Source organism: Diospyros lotus, chromosome 2 (genome assembly GCF_014633365.1).
Source record: "Diospyros lotus cultivar Yz01 chromosome 2, ASM1463336v1, whole genome shotgun sequence".
Classification (NCBI taxonomy): Eukaryota; Viridiplantae; Streptophyta; class Magnoliopsida; order Ericales; family Ebenaceae; genus Diospyros; species Diospyros lotus.
This window is the reverse complement of record NC_068339.1, coordinates 46,284,503-46,306,737: the sequence shown is the minus strand read 5'-3', so window position 1 is coordinate 46,306,737 and position 22,235 is coordinate 46,284,503. Positions and strand designations below refer to the sequence as shown.

The 22,235-nt window shown below is 35.1% G+C and overlaps 2 protein-coding genes across 6 annotated transcripts; both read left to right on the top strand.

Moving 5' to 3' along the window:
• The first annotated feature begins 2,925 nt into the window (after positions 1-2,925).
• Positions 2,926-8,971, top strand: LOC127795643 (25.3 kDa vesicle transport protein). 4 transcript variants are annotated; one of them, XM_052327446.1, is made up of 6 exons: positions 2,926-3,129; positions 3,479-3,680; positions 4,484-4,644; positions 4,779-4,925; positions 6,007-6,083; positions 8,547-8,971. In XM_052327446.1, exons 2-6 carry the CDS (start codon positions 3,493-3,495, stop codon positions 8,628-8,630), a joined length of 657 nt encoding a protein of 218 aa, XP_052183406.1. In that variant the 5' UTR covers positions 2,926-3,129; positions 3,479-3,492; the 3' UTR covers positions 8,631-8,971. The 4 variants fall into 4 exon arrangements, with proteins under 4 accessions (XP_052183406.1, XP_052183405.1, XP_052183404.1 ...); XM_052327445.1 differs by having other exon boundaries at positions 3,472-3,680; XM_052327444.1 differs by having other exon boundaries at positions 2,927-3,095; positions 3,472-3,680.
• A 3,234-nt stretch (positions 8,972-12,205) lies between these two features.
• Positions 12,206-21,637, top strand: LOC127793763 (zinc finger CCCH domain-containing protein 62-like). Of its 2 annotated transcripts, XM_052324471.1 has the most exons (9): positions 12,206-12,380; positions 12,535-12,653; positions 12,744-12,858; positions 12,986-13,047; positions 13,306-13,357; positions 13,744-13,855; positions 20,255-20,353; positions 20,426-20,553; positions 20,638-21,636. In XM_052324471.1, exons 1-9 carry the CDS (start codon positions 12,268-12,270, stop codon positions 21,413-21,415), a joined length of 1,578 nt encoding a protein of 525 aa, XP_052180431.1. In that variant the 5' UTR covers positions 12,206-12,267; the 3' UTR covers positions 21,416-21,636. The 2 variants fall into 2 exon arrangements, with proteins under 2 accessions (XP_052180431.1, XP_052180430.1); XM_052324470.1 differs by having other exon boundaries at positions 20,255-20,553; positions 20,638-21,637.
• Positions 21,638-22,235: the final 598 nt, after the last annotated feature.

Below are 22,235 nucleotides of genomic sequence, written 5' to 3'. Positions count from 1 at the left end.
AAGACTCTATTTGGATGGTAAACGACTATCAAAATATAAGAGCCCATGCTTGCTAATACATAGAGTATTGTTAGGCCGTTTTAGGAGAGTGGGTATTATTTAAAGAAATTAATTGGTTGTCAAATGCTCAGCCACGAACACGCCCTTCCTCTCCCATGCCCATCTGTTATGCCCATATCACCAATCCTCAAAATTTAATATAGAAATATATAATAATAACTTAAGCAACTCTAAGGTCGATTACATTAATTCTTTTTTCGATTATTTCTTGTTATATCTTTTCTAAATTTGTTTTAATATATGTATATATACACTTGGGAGATGCATACCTACGATACAAACGCTTCAGAGATATCATTTCAAAAACTTATACTAAAATACGGAGAAACACCAAAAAAAGTTTATGAATTATTTCTACCATTTTAAAAATATTTTTGGAGCTATTTTGTTTCGTCCACAGAGAGGTTAAGAGAGAATGATTACTTTCTTTTTTAAAATTTATTACTTATATTATGTTTAATTATTTTTTTAATTTATTATTATTTTTTTAATTTAGTAAGTCATAGTTTATAATAGAATTTATGTTTATATTTGTTTAAATGTATTATGAATTTTTTGTTTATTTTTAAATTGAATAATTATTTTTTTATAATTTTTATATTAAAAATTATATTTACAAAAAAATACATATTTTTTTATTTACATATTTTCTGCGCCTTCATTTCTTACTTTTTTAAAAAATATCATTTTCTTATTTCCGTCTCATATCATATGCATTTTCGTTTTCATTTCGTGCAACCAAAATGCATACACACACATATGTTAAATAGAATTGTTTAGAATTTAAAGATTTATGGTTTAGAGTTTAAATGTTTTGAACTATTTAATTAATAAATAGAATTGTTTGAACGTTAAAACAATATGTAATAAATATACTCCTCTAAGAATAAAATATATTTATTTCTACTTAACCATTACCCCAAAACAATTATTAACATTACCCTAAAAAAATTAAAAATGCTACTTAGACACTCAAGAGTGATACTTGATATAATACTCCTACATTTGTGTATTATATTGTGTGTCTAATCAATATAAATGTGACTCACAAAACAATACACCAATCTATGATGCTTGGAAACGTCTTGGGGGCAGCATTTCAACGTTTTCAAAACGTTAAAAAATGTTTTTAGATCATTTATGTAATTTTAAAAACATTTCAGAATTATTTCGTAATCTTAAGAAAATATCAATATTGTGGGATATCCTAGAAAAATCAAGCCAAAAATCAAAAAATCCATGGAAGTATCGAAGGAAAGCTGAAGACCTGGAAGACATCGAAGAGTCTTCTAGGCAATTGTCTTCAAATGACTCCGAAGAGTTTTCAAGGAAGCCTTGACCTTAAGCCCTTTAAGCTATCCAGCCTTTGAGCCTGAAGAGTCTTTCAAGCAAAGTCTCTCGATGACTTTGAAGAGTCTTTAGGGAGAAGCCTTATCAAATGCCCTAAGTCCTTAGTCTTGATGACTTATCCATAAGAGTTTTCTGGACCATCTCTGAATCCTGATAACTCCGAAAAGTTTTTAGGGTTTTCAGGGAATTTTCATCCAAATGATTCTTTTCTGGGGCATCTTATCCCCAAATGAACCTTCAAACCTTCTGGTCTTATCCGTAATCTTTTCACCCAAAGAGTCTTTTGGGCCACCTCAGCATGCCATGTGTCTTGCATTATCACGTGGCCCAACCATTGAAGCCTATAAATATCCCATGGGTTCGTGCCATTTGGACCCAGATCTAACACTCGAAGAACCATACCTATACCTTAGATCCAAACCCATCTAGAAACTCTCATCCAAAGACTCTCATTCGGAGACACTCATCTGAAGCCTCATAACATACATACACTTTATTCTGCATTATGGCATCATCTTACTTTGACATCGAAAGGCTCTCGCGAGAGAGTTCCCCACGTGCTTTTTGACTGTACTTGTATTGTAAACCCATTCGAAAACCCTAAAAGCTAAGCACTTCTCGAAAACTCCCCCAACTTTTCTTAAGCCTAGTCATCCAAAAACCTCATCAACCAACAAGTCATCCAAAGACCCATTGCTGAAGACCCAAGTCTTCGGGGATCAAGTCTCCCAAAAACTCTTCCACCTAGAAAGCATTTGAAGATTGAGAACATCATCTTTGCTCTTCCGCACAATGGATTGAACCTAACTTTGGGATTTCTATTCCCCCAAACAACGGATCGAGCCAACCTCCATCTAGACACCTACCAATGTCTCATTGTGAGCATAGACTTTACTCCTTATTTTCTCTCTAAACTCTGCTGAGCTATTTTTTAAAATATATAAATTTAATTATTATATTCTAGTAATAATAATTAAAAACGTGTTTACGTCCACGAAAATGTTAGAGACGAAATTTTTTCGTCTCTAATTCAATTTTTTTTATTTTTTTCTAGGATTTATTTTCAAAATTTGTTGAATATATTATGAAATGTATATTTATTTTTAAATTGAATAACTATTTTTTATAATTTTTATTAAAATTATATTTATAAATTTTTTTAAAATTTTCTTTTATGTACGCATTTTTACTGTATTTTTATTTTTTATTTTTTTTAAAATATAATTTTTTCATTTTTATTTCATATCGTATCTGTTTTTCATTTCTATTTTCATGCAACATAAATACCAATACAACATAAATACCAATACAAGAGTGTCACGCTAAGTTTAATTCTTAAATATCTAAGTAATATTTTTTAAAAATATTTAAGAGGGCGTAACTAATAATTCTCAATTTATTTTTACACAAAAAATTAGCAAAAAAAAAAATCGTAAATTCAAGAAAACTAATTAACGGGCAGTAAATGAAGAAACAGTCGGTGCAATGTTATTTTAGCCTTGTTGGCTGATTTATAGCTGTCTTTTCCGCAAAGCCCTAAATCGAAGTTTTCTATTAGTTTCGTTGTCTGTCAGATCGTTGAAATCCGAAGAAAAGAAGGAAGAGATCGTCAAATGCTTCAACCCATAGCTGACCGAAGGGCGGATCTGCGTATGTAAATACACAAATAGGCATACGCACGAGCGGTATTCGGTTCGAACTCTTAATTCGTGCCCTTAGGTCCTGTTCATTTGGTTTCAATTGATTCTAAATCTCCGATCAATGGAATTGGTTGTGTTCTGGATTCGTTCTACCTTTCAATTGGCTGATTTGTCTTGCTTTGCAAATTGATCTGTGTGGAATTTGTTAAATTGGATTGTGTTGTGGTAACGCACGGGGATTTGGAGGAATCAAGTGTGATTTTGTTATGCATTGTGAGAATTGGGTCAACAGTTTGTGCTTTGTAATCGAGATGGACCACTCGTCTAGAAATTCGAACGTGTCTGTTTTAGTTATTTTTCAAGTGGATTCTTCCCTCGAAAAGTGTAGCTTCTTTGACGTATTTTTATCCATCTTGTATAGCTGACAGTTCGTGAAGCAAAGATGGTGAAGCTGACAATGATTGCTCGTGTTACTGATGGGCTTCCACTGGCTGAGGGACTTGATGATGACCGTGATCTGCAAGATGCTGAATTTTACAAACAGCAAGTCAAGGCTTTGTTCAAAAATCTCTCAAGGGGCCAGAATGAGCCTTCAAGAATGTCGATTGAAACCGGGCCATATGTTTTCCAGTATCCTTGCCTTATCTATTAGAATGCATTTTTCCTTATTTTCTTCTTTTTCCCACTTGTATGGGTGGAATTGCTTCGTTCAATTACATGACACTAAGTAAAAAAGTAAAATGAGATTTCGTACAAAGATAATTTTAGTGGTGTATCGAGTCATTGACATTGTATTGTTCTGGTTTAAGAATGGCGGCTCAAATTAGGGAAGATGCTTGTGTCTTTGCTTGTGCATTTTTGTGAAATGTTGGATTGGAGTTGGTTAAACTTTCTCCCTGTCTTAAGGTTTTTCTCACTGCTAACACATGCAACTAATGGTTAGCGTATTCATTCTGGAAAGCAATAAATTTCTCTTTTGTTAAATGCTTCACATGTGGAGAGGGTTTGAAAATTTATCTCTACGCCATTGGATGACAAAAAATTCAAGCTGAATGTTTGACTACTTAGATGACCTCACTGGTAGACCTATTGTTCCTAAGTATATCAGTTAAAAACCTTACTAGAAAAAATTGCTTGGTCATATTGTTCCATCTAATTAATTTAGTCTAGATGCATGTTTTCTTTAAAATTAGACATGCAGACATATGGTTGCGCTTCCGAATTTGTATTCAGTGCAGTATAATTTGATGACCAATTCTAGAACTACATTTAATAACTTCTTGTTTTTAGAGGCTTGCTTCGCACCCCTGTCATACTGTCAATGTTTAGTTTTATTGTTCTTTTCCACCATGCTGTAATGTGCAGTATGTGATAATGGTTTCTATCTGAATGTCTGATCATTATTTTTTATTTTCTCTTAACACATGTTATAGTTATATCATTGAAGGGCGTGTTTGTTATTTGACTATGTGTGACCGTTCATATCCAAAGAAACTTGCATTCCAGTACCTGGAAGACCTCAAGAATGAGTTTGAGCGAGTTAATGGGAGTCAAATTGAAACTGCAGCTAGACCTTATGCTTTCATCAAATTTGGTACATTTTACTTTGCTCTTTTTTACATGTGCTTACTTTATTCTTGTGTTATTTTCCTATTTTCTCTGGAGTTAATACTTTCCTATTTTCTCTGGAATTAATACTCTTGTTTCTTTTTCACTGTCATTTCAAAGATACATTCATACAGAGAACCAAGAAACTGTACCAGGACACACGAACCCAGCGGAATATTGCAAAGCTAAATGATGAACTCTATGAAGTTCATCAGATTATGACTCGCAATGTACAGGAAGTTCTGGGTGTTGGTGAAAAGTTGGACCGTAAGTTATTTTTTCCCTTAATTTCCTTGAGATCTAAGTCTGTAGAAAAATGTTTGAAGTATCTTGTCATTATCATCAACTACACTGTATCCTAACCAAGTTTGGCCTGGTAGCCTGGCATTCATAATGTTCTAAAAGTCAATTGACAATACAAATCCATGCAAAAGAACAATATAGCAAAATTTTATGCCAGATGCCCTACCCAACACAACCCTCTAGCAACAAAATGATGAGATAAAATTCCAACACCATCTTCATATGGGTTAGAAGTATCTTGTGAAAGATAAAAATGACAAATTCGCAGTAGACTTACATTTTGTTATAAGGACTTTTTTCTATCATGTGCCAAGCACTTGACACTGTGATTAGTGTAAGGAGGTGCATATCCTGCATGGCTAATTAAACATGCACCCATCTTATTTTCTTTGGCAATAAAATTTCCTATGAAGCTATGCACCGCCTTTCTATCATAAACATATAGAAGTATTTTTTAATAAATATAAGTTTAGTCATGTCCTTCAGCAATGGCAATTATCAACCTGTCACATGTTCTCTATTGTTATTCGAATTGGACATGTTCAATCAAGAACCTCATCATAAGTTGTTGTGATGTTAATATTATCCTTTTCATGTATTTACGTGACCTATTTTTATTTCTTTCTCATGTCCGTGTTGTGTCCTTAGTCCTAGCCATTTTTTTTGAAAGTATTCATCCTTCTTACTCCAAACCATTCTGATAATTAGATAAAAGTAACAGGACACTTATGGATAAGAAACAACCCATGCAGAGAAGTGTTCAGCAAGTGTCGGTGTTTCACTGGGACATGATACTTTATTGGAAACACTCATGCTTCTTAGGAACAGAATATTTGCAAGGGGGAGGGGAGGCACTATATCTAATAAGTGCATGCGGCCTTAAAATTGAAAAATTTTAATTTGTTTATATGGACTTCCTAGTTTCCCCCTTTAATAGTTCTTAGCTTTTTTACTGTTTAATTATGATTAACTCTGCATGGTATACTAATATTTCTTTTGCATATTTTTTGTTGACTGTATCTGGTTCAAATATCACTTTCTGCAGAGGTCAGCCAAATGTCTAGCCGTTTGACCTCAGAATCTCGCATATATGCTGATAAGGCTAGAGATTTAAATCGACAGGTGAGTTCAATTGGGTGATCAAATAATGCTTTGACCTTTCTATGCAAAATAGTTTGTCATTGCTGTTAGTAACATAAAACACGTGATTGTACTATTAGTGGAGATCCTGTCAGTAAGATAATCTATGGCTAGTAGGTCTGGATTAGTGGTTCCTGTACAGAGACATAAGGTCTCAGAGTACAATTTCTTTAAGTCAGTAGGATCAGAGGCAAGTGGATTATCACTGATAAGACCTTGTCTCTTCACTTAATTAGTCCCTCTGGAATATTGCTGTATGAAGCAACCTGGTTGACAACATCTCACTGGCACTTCATTGCCCTTCAGAGTTCAGCTGGTCAGATCGTAGTAAGATGACACATAAAGAAAACATACCTTAGCCACTGGTTTTCCTTGTGACATCAGTGCTTGGTAGCAGAAGTCTTGTGGTTCACTTTGCATTTTGAGTCTTATAGTTGTATATCATTTGGCTGTGGCAGATGCTATCAGAGCATGTTGGCTGAAGGGCATGCACTTTGTTCGAATAATGCCAAATATGGGTTTGCACTTGGTCCGCCCTTCCCTGCACCCATGATCATCTGAACCAATAATTGGTTATAGCCTTTATCCTTTTAGATGTTACGTGAGGCTTTTGTATTGTTGTATTTCTAGAAAGCATGGATGTATTGAGTGCTGTATGCCTGTACCCTTGTCCGACACACCTTGAATATGCCAACATGGGCGTCATAATTTACTTATTTAGACACTTGTAGGACAGGGCATGTGTGTCCATGAGTTGGATAGGAAAAAATGTCGTTAAATCTATAAATGCGAGTTTTTAGCACTTATTTGTCAAGACAAAATGTGAGTTTTTAATACTTTTTTGTGGTTAAATCCATAAATGCAATAAATGTTTATTAAAACACAAAAAATTAAGCCTAATTACAACTCTGATTTAAATAATAATTTTTCTATTGCATGTTAACTAATGTTTATGTTATCAGTATTATGAATTCAATTGTATCCCCACCTGGTGGGATTTAGGTTTAAATATGTGTTTGTTTATGAATTCAATTGTATCTTTTATTTAGATTTTTTGCATGTGTTTCCATATCCACATACTACATTAGTCCTTTCATCAGGCAGTATACAACAACAACACATCCAGTCTTTATCCCACCATGTGGGGTCGGCTACATGAATTCTAGACTTCCATGTATTTCTATTTTTTGTCATATCTTCATTGAGATCCATACACTTCATATCAAACTTTAATGTCTCTCTCAAAGTCTTCTTAGGTCTGCCTCTATCTCTTTTTTTGATTAATTGTTTCATTTCATCAACTCTCCTCACAAGAGCGTCTCTTGGTCTCCTTCTCACATGACCAAATCATCTTAGTCTAGTCTCTCTCATCTTCTCCTCTATTGGCACTACTCATATCTTGTTACGAATAACTTCATTTCTAATTTTATCTTTTCTTGTATGGCCGCACATCCATCTTAACATCCTCATCTCCGCTACACTCGTCTTTTGCTCATGTTGGTATTTGACTGCCCAACATTCTGAGCCGTACAACAAAACTGGTCTTATAGCTGTTCTATAGAATTTTCCTTTCAATTTTAATGGGATTTTATTATCACATAACACCCCCGATGCATTTCTCCATTTTAGCCAACCTGCCTTAATTCTATGTGTGACATCCTCGTGAATTTCTCCATCGTTTTAAATCACTGAATTTCATCAGGCAGTATATTAAGACTTAATTCAGTTCCTTGAAGCATGCATGGATTACACCTGAAACCAATAATTTATTTGAAGCCTATCAGAATCTTCATCTCACTACATGAAACTTACGATGGAAATCCATGGAACATATATAAATACAGAAACCCATTTGTACAGGAACATCTTCTTCCTGTTTCAGGATAAAGGTGCGCACATATGACCCTCAGACCCTGCATCGGCAAGAGATGTTTCACTATCTGGTCTGTCTACATTTTTTTTGTTTCAAGCAGTAGCTTGTCAAAGTGTTCTGTTCCCTAATATTTCAAGGGAATATTGTGCTTTAGTTGCATTAGTAGCATTTGGTATATCCAAGATCATGCTCTAATATGATGATGCTGTTTATTTTTAGACACTCATGCATCAATACTTATAATTTAGGTCCAGTTTGCAATGCCAAATGCAACTTCACGGCTGATAATAGCCAATTATGCTGTTAAGTTGTTCTTGGTGGCAGAGTGAGGTTGATTGAATAGAAGCTAAATCTGTTGGCACTCAGATTGGTGACAACACATGCACCCATCTTCTTTTTATACCTATGCATTGGGTGAAATATGATCCTATTACCTCTGTTCTGGTTCTTGTTTACATTAAAAGAATGCTGTTGCAGCTGCTTGTGAAAATTTTGACCGTTAAAGTTTGATGCTTGATGTATGTTTCACCAAATTGCCTTATGACCCCGTTGTTTTTCATCCTTTACCGCAGGCTTTGATTCGGAAATGGGCCCCTGTTGCCATTGTTCTTGGAGTAGTTATTCTCCTTTTCTGGGTGAGAAAGAAAATTTGGTGATCTACCTCTCTCATTCTGTTTGGAAGCTCTGCATCAGTTTATCCAGGTTTCCACCTGTTGCTTCAGTCTACTTCTTGCGAGAAGACCTCGTCACATATATGGGGTGGCTGATCCACACGAATGTTACCTAAAAAAAATGAAAAAAAAAAAAAAAAATTGGCCTTAAAGATGACTACCATTTTTGTTTGTGGCAGTTAGTTTTAGTCTCTAGCAATGGCGTTCTTGATATGGAGACACAGATGGATCATGCCATCTAAAATTTAATGGGAAGACCCTGATATGTGAGGGTTGGATTGGGATACCTGACATAATAGTTACAAAATTTGAATTGTTCCTGGCCATATTATACTAGACTTAGTTATATTTTCAATTACATATCAGCATTACAAAATTTGAATTGTTCCTGGCCATATTTGCTATGGAAAGACTTGCTCTGCTATATTGGTTTGGGACACCAAGATTTTGATTTTCTGCCCATGTGTGTCTTTTCTCCTTTTTCATGCTTCTGAACTGCATCATCTTCACGCCATTCTTCTTATAATTAGAGTATTTAAGGGCAATTACCAAATTGGTGCTAGGGAAGTGCAATTAACAAGTACTACAATCACAAGCCTTCAGACCTTATTCCTGTAGGCGGGTTAGCTATGGAAGTGTCAATAGGGCAATTTTTATTTTTATTTTAATTTTTTATAATAACATATCAAGTCTTAGTCCAAATATATGGGGTTTGTTACATATCAAGCTTTAGTATTTCTCTATTTATAGTATTATGGAGATGTTTAGGATTAGTTCTCTTTGTAAGACAACAAGTAGGAATAGTTATTCTAAGCATTTTCGAGGAAATAAGCTTTACTCCCAAAGGTCAGCTTCTTATGATTTAGGAGAAAGGTTTGTCTTGAGTTTATCATTGGATTGTAGGAGATAATCCATACAAGTTTTGTTCCTTAATTCTCGAAAGAGAATTCTAACTGAATTAAGCAACTCAATTCTAGGTAAGATTGGTTTGTCTTGGGCTCATAGAAGACCCTCCGTTCGACCGAGCAAAGCCCTTGTAGAATACTGCTAAGACTAGTGGATTTTGAGGTTGAGTACGACTTGATTATCAAGCTAAGACTAAGTGTAACTCAAATAAAATATACATGTATCTACTAAGTGAATCTCAAGTATCATCAAATACGTTCAAATTTGTTAACAACACATTGGTCTTTAAGGTTTGACTATGCCAAATTCATTGCAAGCATTGTAGGAATCATGTTAGGATTTAGGGTTCATCGCGAATGAGACAAGCTGTTCATGAGTGACTTGGCGTTCGACTTGACAAAAATTTATTTGAATCTGTTCATTTAGATAAATAAGTCAAGCTTGACTTCAATAAGATTCGATTCGTTAAAACTCGTGAACATATTCGATTAGAAGATACTAATAGACTTGATTAAAGGCTCGTAAACATAGTTGATTAGAAGTTTGCAAATAATTCGTGAATAAATATATTATTTATTTATTTATAAATATATTATTTAACTTTAAATTATTATAATAATACAATTGAATTGAATATATTTAAAATTATTATGTATATTAATTTAATTATTTAATATAATATAATATATATTTATATAATAAAATAGAATAGCATATTAGGTTTAAGTAAAATAATAAATTCCGATAAGTTCAAATCTGTTGGCAAGGTTGAGATCGAGTTTGAGCTCACCAGTAAGTGTTCAAGCTCGAGCTTAGAAATTGGCTTGCGAGTTGAGTTTAAGCTCGATAAATCTTAGTTTGACTCGATTCGATTGCAATCCAAATAAAGTTATACAAAAGGGATTATCTTACTCTACAAAATTTGTAAGGTATGGCATCACTGAAAAGCTGTTTAGCAGATGCATTTAAAAGCTAAAAAGGATGTTAATTGCTGAATTAATTCATTGATAATGCAACATAAGAGTCTAGTTTGAACTGATCTCTAAACAATTCTCAGTGAGACAAAGCCTTGAATGTAGTAATTAATCCAGACTTTGATTGTAAAGGTAATGTCAGCCTTTACCTTAGTTATATGAATTCTAATTTGTTAATTGACTCTCTATTAAAAAAAAGTTTTACCTTAGAATTCATAATTAAATTAAAGTCAATGGCCCAACACTCATAGTATTCACGAATGAATAAATTCATATCTTTAGAATTCACCCTTATTTGGATTGACCCCGTTCTCTTTTTGTTACTAATTAGTCACCATATATAGCATAATAAGTAATCTTTACATAATGATTATAAATAGTAAAGCAAAATTCACGAGAAACAAAGATGAAATGAACAAAACCTCATTTAAAAGTGAAAAGCTATTTTGGATATAGAGTATTTGTATATTTATTTTTGTAGTACATAATCTTATATTGATGAAAATTGAGTGTTCTACGAAATATGACAATTCGTTTCTAAATATAATTTTTGTATAATATATGAGCTATTTAATGTATAAAGATAGTCACAATTTTATTTCAAAAATAAATCTCATAGAGTTAAGAGTAATTTCTTACCTATAAACTATAATTATTCTTCGACTTATGCTAAAAAAAATAATTGTTTCTCTTTTCTTATTAAGCCATTTTTTTGAAGTAAGTTATAATGATTCTCTCAATTCTCGGTACGTAAAAAAAAAAAAGAATTAACTCAATTTTTTCCACTAGCTTGAAATAGAAGGAAGAGATTAAGTATTGGCACCAATATGAAATTAAGTATTAACACCAATATGATGTGATTAAAAATTAGTTATTTTAAACACCATCCTATTTATATAAATTGAGTTGGGGAATCATCTAATTCAATATCAATTAACTTAAAAAATACAAAATTTATATTAAATTAAATTTTAAAAAAATCAAACCAATCCCAACTAATTGCAATGGGCGAAATTCATATTTTTGCTAATATATTTTACGTTTTTTTTCATGTAATTACTTGAACTTTTTATTATTTCGACTACATTCATGTATCTATATTTTTTAGTCAATTTAGTTTTTGTACTTTGATTTTTTTCTTGTGATAACTCAATTTTTTTATTATTTTAATTACATTTATATAACTGTATTTTTAAGTTAATTTAATTAATATATTTTAATGTGTAAAAAAATATTAAATTGACTCATTTTACTTTATTTTTTTATACATTAAAATATAGATGATTAAATTGACTTGAAATTATAAGTATAGAAATATAATCGGAATAACGAAAAAATTGACTTACCATACTAAAAAAAATTAAAGTAAATGGATTAAATTAACTTAAAAATGAAGATTTAAGAGTGTAATTAAAATAATAAAAATTTAAATAATAATTACATAAAAAATATAAAGTACCTGATCAAAAATATGAGCTTACCATCGCATTGAATTAGAATACTAATTCGGGTCAGTGGCATCCTACCACGAACATTTTTTTGGAAAGGTTGATCAGTAGCAGCATGGGCTTCACAATTTGGGCCCAGCCCGACCCGGCCTGGAAGAAGGCCCATCTAAGTTTGAATTTCACGTTCTTTCGGCTTTTTAACGGTCAAAGATTTTCTCCCTTCATTCTTGTACCGTTATCAATCGAATCCACAAATCCGATAGCTCCTGAACTGTTCAAACGAAGGACAGGACAATGGATTACGACGAGTCGGATTCAGATGACTTGCAAGATCCTAGGTTCGATGCCGTTGAGGAAACTCAATCTCTCTTTTCGGCGCTCTCTGTCGAGAAGAAAGCCAAATCGCGGTCAGTTTCTTTAGGCGTACAGTGTTTGATTTTATTTCTCAATGAGATATGCCCGTACCGATGTCATATTAGGGTTTTGTTTTTTAAATATTGTTAATCTGGAATGAAAAGAGAACGGCAACTTGCTCTGGAATGGGCGCCTTTTTGTTTGCAGAATTGCTATGGAAATGGAAGAGGGTGATGACGAAGTCCCAGATGTGCTAGAAGTGGTTGTGCCAGAGCTTGACGAACCGGACCAGAAGAGTTTTGAGGCTGTCGAAAAGGTCATACAAGGTCAGCCCAAAATAGTTACCTTCTCTTCCATAGGTTAGAATGTCGGTAGGATCTGATGATTCTGATCAGCATGTGATTCCTGGATGGCAGCTGGCCACATAGAGAAACTCAAAGTGGATCAATGCAAGATTTATTTGAGGAAACATCGACTGAGGTTAATGGGGAACAAAGATACCCTCATTGCGCGCATTAGAGAACATCTGGAGTAAATACTTTTTCTTTACTTTTTTTTTTTTTAATTTGGTCATTTGATTTAGTTATTATAGAATGCATTTCGTAATGAATAAGTGTATATGGTTCATTAATTATTTTATTCTTCCAATTCTGTTTAGTATTCTTAGAGATGGTGGAGAAAAGAAGTATCCAATGTCTAGCTTTGTTTTGAGCTGCAAAGGTATGGACTCTACCCTCTGGAGTGAATTTCTTTTTGTCCTCACCGTGCCCAATCAACATAAAGCATGTCGACCGGGGGAGGGGGAGAATCACTGTGCTTTACATTGTTATACAGTTGACCAGATATATTCACTTTGATTTATTTTGCATTTGCCACATCCATTAATGAGAGCACAGAAGCATTTATCCTGAAAAGTAATCTCCTTCAGTACTTTTTTTTCAACTCTTTCTTTTCTGACTAATAATTTGATGTATGCAGGGGATGCATGCACAGGAGATGTTGTCATGTTTGAACAAAATATATATGAAATGTGAGTATTATTGAAGCTATTTAGGTACTTGATAACAGATAGTAACACTTCACTGGAACCCACCAATTCGTAGCAGAAAGGAAAGAAAAGAATGTGAGATCAACACATAATAACCGTAAGCTTCTCCCCTGGATAGGGAGTCATGTGACTTATCTGGTGGTTTTAGCATCCTGTTTGTTTGATGGTTTGAGCTTGGGAATGCTCTGTTTTAGCCCTTTTGATTATATAAATGCATAAAGGGGAGAGTGCAGAAGATCACTAGATGGTGCCTATGATTGGAGAGCTGCCAGCACCAGCTCATGAAAATCATATGTAGCAAGCAGATAGAGAATTTTCCTGACCTGCACTTTGATTTGTTCTTTACAAAAGTACATTTGTTTTTGCAGGTTCAACATTGCATCTCGAAGTGCTAGTGGTCCTCCATGTGGAAAGAGAATCATTGCAGGTCGCATTGTGAAAGAAAGCTATGGTGCTGCAAAGCAACAACATACATTCACAGTGAGCTACAAATATATCTATCTTAACTTAGATATAACTCGCATTAAGTGCATGCATATTATATGTTTGGCTGTCAACATAAATTTATTCTACATTTGTTTGTTGACACAAATGTATTATGCTATTCTCATTCTTTATAGCATAACCTAGAGCTAGAGGACCATCTAACCTTGATTAGAGGTGAAACAACAAAATTCGTATACCTTCAGACTTTTTGTACAAATTCCTATAGAATGATGTGCCAATGATGTTTCTCAATTACACTCCATTTTGAAGGGTTTTTCTTTTCCTTATTTAGGTACAACAATTCTGCATAAACATACTGTTTGCACTGCATTAGCTGTGTAAACAAAGCATATGCACAGAATGAAACAAGCAGAAAAGTAATGCTTGATTGATCCTAAATGTGCCGAGAACAAGAGGTTAAATACTCTACCTATCCTTATCTTTTCTCCTAGAAAATAAGAGATGAGATAGGATATTCTATCTCCTAAAACTTAGGAAATACTATCTCCTAAATTATAGAGATAACCTAAAATCTAAACATACACATTCAAACTTTAAATTATAAGTTACAATAATTCAATCTACATGGCCGGATGGCCTTATCCTTCATAAACAATCTTCAACTTTGAATTTATCCAACACTCCCCCTCAAGCTGTGGAGTAGATACACATCATTCTCAGCTTGCCAATCAGAAATTCGAACCCCGGTCTCACCATAGTCTTTGTGAACACATCTGCTACTTGATCTTTGGTGGGAATATAAGACAAGACTATCCCTCCTTCAATTTTTCGTTTTATAAAACTTCTGTCTATCCTCACATGCTTCATGCGATCATGTTGAACAGGATTTTTTACTATGCATATTGCCGACTTACTATCACTGTAGACCCTTGTAGGTTGAGCCAAGGATATCTTTAGGTCCTTCAATAGCCTCTCTAACCATATCACTTCACATATTCCTTGAGCTATCGCTTGGAATTCTGTCTCAGCACTACTACGAGCCACCACTGATTGTTTTTTGCTTCTCCATGTCACCACATTTCCCCATACCTTGGTACAATATCCCGTTGTTGACATGTTGTCCTCATTTGACCCTGCCCAATCTGCTTCCACAAATCCTTCAATTCCCTTTTCTTTTGTTTTTCGAAACATTAATCATTTTCAGGTGTTCCTTTAAGATACCTTAATACATGAAATACTGCATCCATATGTATTTGTGTGGGTGAGTGCATATATTGACTTATTTTACTTATTGCATAGGCAATGTCAGGCCGAGTCAAAGACAAATAAATCAACCTTCCCATCAAGCGTTGGTTCCTCTCCTTGTCTACCGAAATATCACCCTTTTTTTCTCTTGATTTCTAGCCCTTGTCTAGTGGAGTGCCAGTAGGTCTGCATGCCAACATCCCGGTGTCTTTTAGTAAATCCAGGGTGTACTTTCTTTGTGATACAAATAACCCTTCTTGACTTCTAGCCACTTCCATCCCTAAGAAGTATTTCATAAGCCCGAGATCTTTGACTTCAAATTCTGCCTTCAGCTGTCCTTTTAAGGTTTTAATTTCTTATAGATCATCACCTGTTACAATGATATCATCAGCATAAACAATTAGAATAGATTTCTTCCCATATTCTAAGGTTTTCACAAACAACGTATGATCAGCTTGTCCCTGTTGATACCCAAATTGAATTAAGGTCATGCTGAGTTTTTTGAACTCCTAGGTGACTGCTTTAATCCATATAAAGATTTTCTTAGCTTGCACACATTTCCTATGCTAGCCTCCCCTTCAAAATCAAGTGGGATCCTCATATATATTTCCTCATCTAAGTTCCCATTAAGAAATGCATTCTTAATATCAAACTGAAACAGTGGCCAATCTAAATTTACTGCAATAGAAAGGATTACCCAGATAGAATTCAACTTAGCCACGGGTGCAAAAGTCTCCTCATAATCTATCCCATATGTTTGAGTGAACCCTTGGGCCACCAACCGAGCTTTATACCTTTAACACTACCATCAGCATTATGCTTCACAGTAAATACCCATCGGCATCCAACTATCTTCTTGTCTAAAGGTCTCCTCACTATTTCCCAAGTGCCATTTCCCACCAGGGCCTTCATTTCCTCCATAACCGCTGATTTCCATTTAGGATCCTGCATTGCTCCTTGGATATCTTTTGGAACAACTATACTGTCAACTTTAGCAATAAACCCTCTGAATTTAGAGACAACTTAGCATAGGGTCAAATGATTTTTTAGTTGGTATTTTGCACAGGACCTTACCCCCTTTCGTAGAGCTATGGGCATTGCCCAATCCAGCCCGTCCTCAGGTGCTGCATCACTGCTAGTGTCATGCTCCTTGCTGAGAGTTTCCCTTGTTTCAGGGCTGTCCTTTAAACATTCTTCTTCAGTCCTGTAGGCGTCTTCTGAAGGACCAGCAGCTGTTGGTAGAGATGATTGACACTGCTGCAGCTTAGTTTGGTCTTTTGGTCGTCGGGAATAAACAAACAAAGGATCAGTTGGTTTGGTATTGTTCTGACCAGAACAATGGCCTGATACTGTTGTGTTAGAATCAGTGGTTAATTCAGGGTCTGTTGGAGCTATAGCTGCTGTTGTAGGAGGGGATTTCACTGTTAGTGTGTTATCAGAGGTTTTAAGAATTTCTCCCCCTTGAGAATACACAGGCAGTGAAAGAGTGGGAGTAGAAAGTGGATTAGTGGGAGGATCATAGATGAGTTGGACTGATAGTAGGGTATATCCTCATAGAATGTAACATCGAAGGAAATATAGTATTTTCAGTTCATAGGGCTGTAACACTTGTATCCTTTTTGGGTAGGAGAATAACCAATGAAGAAGGACCGTGATTATGAACATAAGCAACACAACCAAACACTTTAGGCACAAGGGATTGGAGAAAAGGAGCATGAGGATATAAGGCACAAAGGGTATCAATGGGGGTTTTGAAGTTCAAGGTCTTGGAGGGTAGACGGTTTATAAGGAAAGCTGTTATAAGAACCGCCTCCCTCCAATAAGAATGAGGGGACATGGGTTGTGAACATCATTGCTCTTGCAACTTCTAAGAGATGCCTATTTTTTCGTTCGGCCACACCATTTTGTTGTGGTGTGTAGGGGCAAGAGCTTTGATGTAAAATCCCATAGTCAAGCAAGTAATTGGTTAAGTCATGAGAAAAATATTCCCTCCCATTGTCAGTCTGAAGAATGTGAATTGAAGCTTGGAACATATTTACAACAAATTGATGAAATCGTTTGAAGATACCACTAGCTTCGGATTTCTCCTTCATAAGGTATACCCAACATGCTCTAAAGTGGTCATCTATGAAGGTTATGAACCACCTAGAACCTAAAATATTTGGGAGTTTAGAGGGGCCCCAAATATCACTATAGATTAGATGGAATGGAGATGAGGGTTTGTAAGATTGGATGGAATGATGGACCTTAGACTGTTTTACGAGAGTACAATGCTCACATGAAAAAATGTGATCTTTATTAATGAAGAATTGGGGATACAAAAATTTAAGGTAAGGGAAACTAGGGTGTCATAACCACTTATGCCATAACATAGCTTTGGCATTAGTGTTAACATTGAAAACAAATTTATTCGAATGAGCAGTTTCTAATGAGTTCCCGGGCAACCAATAGAGGCCATCCCTAGCTTCAGCACTGCCAATCATCATCCCCGATGCTTGGTCCTGAAATAAACAGTAGGATGGAAAGAAGATTACTTTGCAATTCATGTCACTTGTAATCCTACTCACAAATAACAGGTTGTAACTTAATCCTGGAACATATAGAACTGAATCAAGTTTTAACTTTGAAATACACACTTTACCAAGACCCAAAGCAGGAGAGGTAGAACCATCAGCCATAGAAATCCCAATCAGCTTTCTACATGGCCTATATTCGGTCATACATTCCATGGAACTTGACATGTGGTCAGATTTCCCTGTATCTATTATCCATACATCCTTAGGAATCTGTTTTGACACTAAAGAGTAGTGAGGGTTACCTTGCAGAGCAACGAAGGCTGTAGGTTTAGGATTAGAAGAATCAGCCAATCTTATTCCTTGACTAAGCAGCCTGTACAATGTCTGTATTTGTTCTTCTGTTAAATTTAGGTCTGGTTTTAATCATTTTTCTACACCGGGTTTTGGCCCATCTTCACCAGATGCAGCAGCCACATAGGCTGATCTGCTGCCTTCTTGTTTATTCCTTAGTTTCCAATTGGCTGGTTTACCATGGATCTTCCAACAAGTCTCTCATGTGTGGTATGGTCTCTTGCAATGATCACACCATTGCCCTTCTCTCCCAGAATATTTTTGACCAAAATCCCCTTGCTTAACAGTAAAAAGGGCTGAATGTTGGTTAGTCAAATCAGCAGTCGATTGAAGCATAACCTTTCGGTGGCTTTCTTCTCTTCTTATTTTTGCAAAAACTTCCCTTAAATTGGGCAGAGGTTTAGTGCCTAAGATCCTGCCACGCACCTCATCTAGATCACTGTTAAGTCCATGGAGAAAATCGAAAATCCAATCTTTTTCGATCATCTTATTATATTTAACACTATTAGCAGCACTCTCCCAAGTAATAGTATAAAACAAATCCATCTCATGCCATAACTCTACCAAAGTATTAAAATAATCTGTAACACTTAGATTACCTTGTTTAGTGTTTCTTATGGTTGACCTTACCTCAAAGCTTTGAGATGAATTCTCCAAATCTAAATACATCTCTTGCACTGAGTCCCAAATCTCCTTGGCTGTTTTGTGGAAGAGGTATGTCCTTCCAATCCTAGTCTCCATGGAATTTATCAACCATGCCATGATGGTTGAATTTTCTGCCTCCCATATGCCATAAGAAGCGTCTGTTGGTGAAGGAGCTGGAGTCGCACCAGTCAAATATCCTACTTTTCCTTTTCCCTTGATCACCAATAAAACTAATTGAAACCACTCCCTAAAATTACTCTTATTTAACTTATGGTGACTAATTTGTAGTGGGTGATTGTCGATTGAATGGCTGGACATGTTAGGAACGGATCGTGAAGGAGTCGAATGGTGAACAACACTTGGGGAACTGGTGGCTGAAGTTTCTGTAAGGGTAGGGTTTTGGTTTGCATCAGCCACAATTTTTTTTCTTCGGAAAAAAAGAAAAAACAAATGGCAGAAAAACTACTTGAGGCTTAACCTAAGCTCTAATACCATGAAACAAGCAAAAAAGTAATGCTTGATTGATCCTAAATGTGCCGAGAACAAGAGGTTAAATACTCTACCTATCCTTATCTTTTCTCCTAGAAAATAGGAGATGAGATAGGATATTCTATCTCCTAAAACTTAGGAAATACTATCTCCTAAATTATAGAGATAACCTAAAATCTAAGCATACACATTCAAACTTTAAATTATAAGTTACAATAATTCAATCTACATGGCCGGATGGCCTTATCCTTCATAAACAATCTTCAACTTTGAATTTATCCAACACAGAACATCTAAGACCTGTGCGTAAATGTAAGCACTAGGCACTAATTAGACATTTAGTACAATGTTGATCTATCTCATGTATGTTGCAACTTGCAATGACGTAGGACATCTTGTATATATATTTTCCAGAATATTCCAATTTTTTGGGTTCCAAAGGATTTTTTTGACAAGTCTTTGGCATTTCCATATTGTTGATACAATTTGCAATATTTTTTCCCAGAAAAATTTATGGAACATAAATAGATCTATCTGTTGGAAGCTTTTGATGAGCCCCAAACAAAACTCAATAAAATTCACTCAAATAGGATAGAAATTTAAGAGAAGAAAATTGTTCTCTCAAAACTCACAATATTTTTAATTCAACTTCTTTTCTGATGGATGATGAAACTACAAATGAGCAACCCCTTTTATACTACATTTGGTACATCATAATTAATTGCTAATACATGAACTTATAAAATCTAAACACCCATTTCAAATTCCTAGATACATGAATGGAACTAGATTCATCCACAATAAATTCTAGATGCATGTAGATCAAGATTCATCAAGTAAAGATTCATTGAGTCTAGATTAATATTCTAACACCATCATAGGTTTCAGTTGTAGAAACAGTCTCTTTGCAAAATAAGGGTAAAGCTGTGTACAAAAATAACCCTCCCCCATATTCTCACAAAGCAGGGAGCCACATGCACCAGGGACACCAGTTTTTTTTAAATGTAAAGAACAAGTTGCAAAATTTTGGTTGAATGATTTTGATTCCATGAGATAAGTTATAAAGTTATCCTATCTATAATCTAAGAACTCATGGATTACTATTTTGTTTGCTTCTTGTTATTTATTTATTTTGATAAACATATGGATTAGTTAATCGCTAACTTTCTTGACTATTTCACATTAGATTGAGGTGTTATGGAGCAAAGGGGAGAAACCACTCCCTCCACTTCATCCCCTATTGATTAAGGGAAGAAATCTTTATCGATTAAAGACAATGAGACAGGTTTGTCCTAAACATATCTTCTTCTTTTATTATCTGCTTATCACATCTTCTAGATCCTTGTCCCATTCACAGAGATGGGAGAATGAAAGTGAACGGGAGAAAATATTAGCTGAGAAGCACACCAGAGGTTCCCTTGCTCGGTCAAGTAGGGAAGCACGTATACAAGAGAAGGAAATGAAGAAGAAACTTGGTGGCAGTAGGTACGTCTTCCATGGCATACTGAAGAGTACTCTTTGGTACACCACATATATATGCCTTCTCACGCTTAGCTATCCATATTTCAGGGCAACAAGAATGAAAGATCAGAACATAAAACAGAAAGAGATTAAAGTACAATCATTTCAGTCCCTATCTGTTGTTTCAGAACAGCAGAAAAACATGCTGGAGAGTCATCAAGATAAAAAGAGACAGCAGGAAAGTTGTTACTTAAAAACTGGTAAAGAGAACACTTCAGTCCCATTGAGGTTAGTGCACGGACAGCCTGATTTCTATCCAAACGTGAATGTGGCATCAGAAACAATTCATCAGAAAAACATGCTGGAGAGTCATCAAGATAAAAAGAGACAGCAGGAAAGTTGTTACTTAAAAACCGGTAACGAGAACACTTCAGTCCCATTGAGGTTAGTGCACGGACAGCCTGATTTCTATCCAAACGTGAATGTGGCATCAGAAACAATTCATCAGATGCACCATTCAACAACAATGCCTTCAGGAATTCGATTCCAAGAGAGCATGATGCAGCACGAATGTCGTTACATCAAAACTGGAAAGGAGAACAATTCAGTCCCATTGCAACTAGTGCACAGACAGCTCGGTTTCTGTCCAAATTTGAATTTGGTAGCAGAGGAAGAGGTTCATCGGAGGCAGCACTCAACAATGCCTTTGAGGATTCCATTCCAAATTCAGAACCATGAACGGATGATTCCTTCACAGTTTCCACCCCAAAGGCAGGGTAATGATTCACAGTTATTCCAAAGGCGGGATCTTGAACAAAGGGAGTTTTGCCGATTCTATGCTCAAGGGAGGTGCTACTATGGTGACCGCTGCAAGTATCGGCACTGAATATAGAGAAAGAGAATTACTATTACAACTTCTTGAACGACATTTACAGGTTAGAACCTGCTTCAGCTGCCCTGCTGATACTCTTGTGGTCCTAAAGTGTGGTTCTTTCAGATGTTACTCAAAGCAAGTTTAGTTATCCCAGTGATTTGGATGTTCCATTCAATTTCTTAATCAAATATCATTGATTTTATGGCATTTCTAGCTGGGATTTGTTTGCTTCTTTAATCTAATATCAGTGGTTCATCGTGCATATAAGTTGGTTTAACAGTGGCAGTGTCAGGACCCTGACTCAAGTGGACAAAAATCTCAAGTCTCTATACTAAATTTTTTTGACATTACATAATTATTCCTCATCTTTTTTATTTTATAGAGGATCTAATAATTTATATGTAAAACATCAAGGAATTGAGGATAATTTAGAAGTTGAGAGGACAATTATGCACCCTTGCATACATATAGGGTGTGTTTGATTGCAAGCATGAAACTTGTAGAGAAAGAAAATAAGTTCTAGACAATTGAATTGACTAGAAGTCATTTGTATAGAAATTATCAATTAAAGATGTTTGATTGATTTAATTTTTTATTTAAAATTTATTATAATTTTTTATTTTTTGATATTTGATTACAAGTTAATTTCTATGAAATTAACCTCCAACCCCACAGTGTTTCCTCTTTGCCTCTCCCCCAAACCCACTTCCTCCACTTCCTGTCTTCCCCCATCTCTCTCTCCCCCCAAACCCACTTCTTTTGCCTCCCCCTCCCAAACCCATCTCCTTCTCTCTGCATCTCCCTTTTTCTCTATTTATTTATATATATATAT

Bases quoted from the DNA above. Each gene is read 5' to 3' on its own strand.
- LOC127793763 (XM_052324470.1), top strand. From the start codon at position 12,268: ATGGATTACGACGAGTCGGATTCAGATGACTTGCAAGATCCTAGGTTC. The intron at 12,381-12,534 runs GTCAGTTTCTTT...TTTTGTTTGCAG, and splicing joins GAGAAGAAAGCCAAATCGCG to AATTGCTATGGAAATGGAAG. The intron at 12,859-12,985 runs GTAAATACTTTT...AATTCTGTTTAG, and splicing joins CGCATTAGAGAACATCTGGA to TATTCTTAGAGATGGTGGAG.
- LOC127795643 (XM_052327446.1), top strand. From the start codon at position 3,493: ATGGTGAAGCTGACAATGATTGCTCGTGTTACTGATGGGCTTCCACTG. The intron at 3,681-4,483 runs GTATCCTTGCCT...CACATGTTATAG, and splicing joins ACCGGGCCATATGTTTTCCA to TTATATCATTGAAGGGCGTG. The intron at 4,645-4,778 runs GTACATTTTACT...GTCATTTCAAAG, and splicing joins TTATGCTTTCATCAAATTTG to ATACATTCATACAGAGAACC.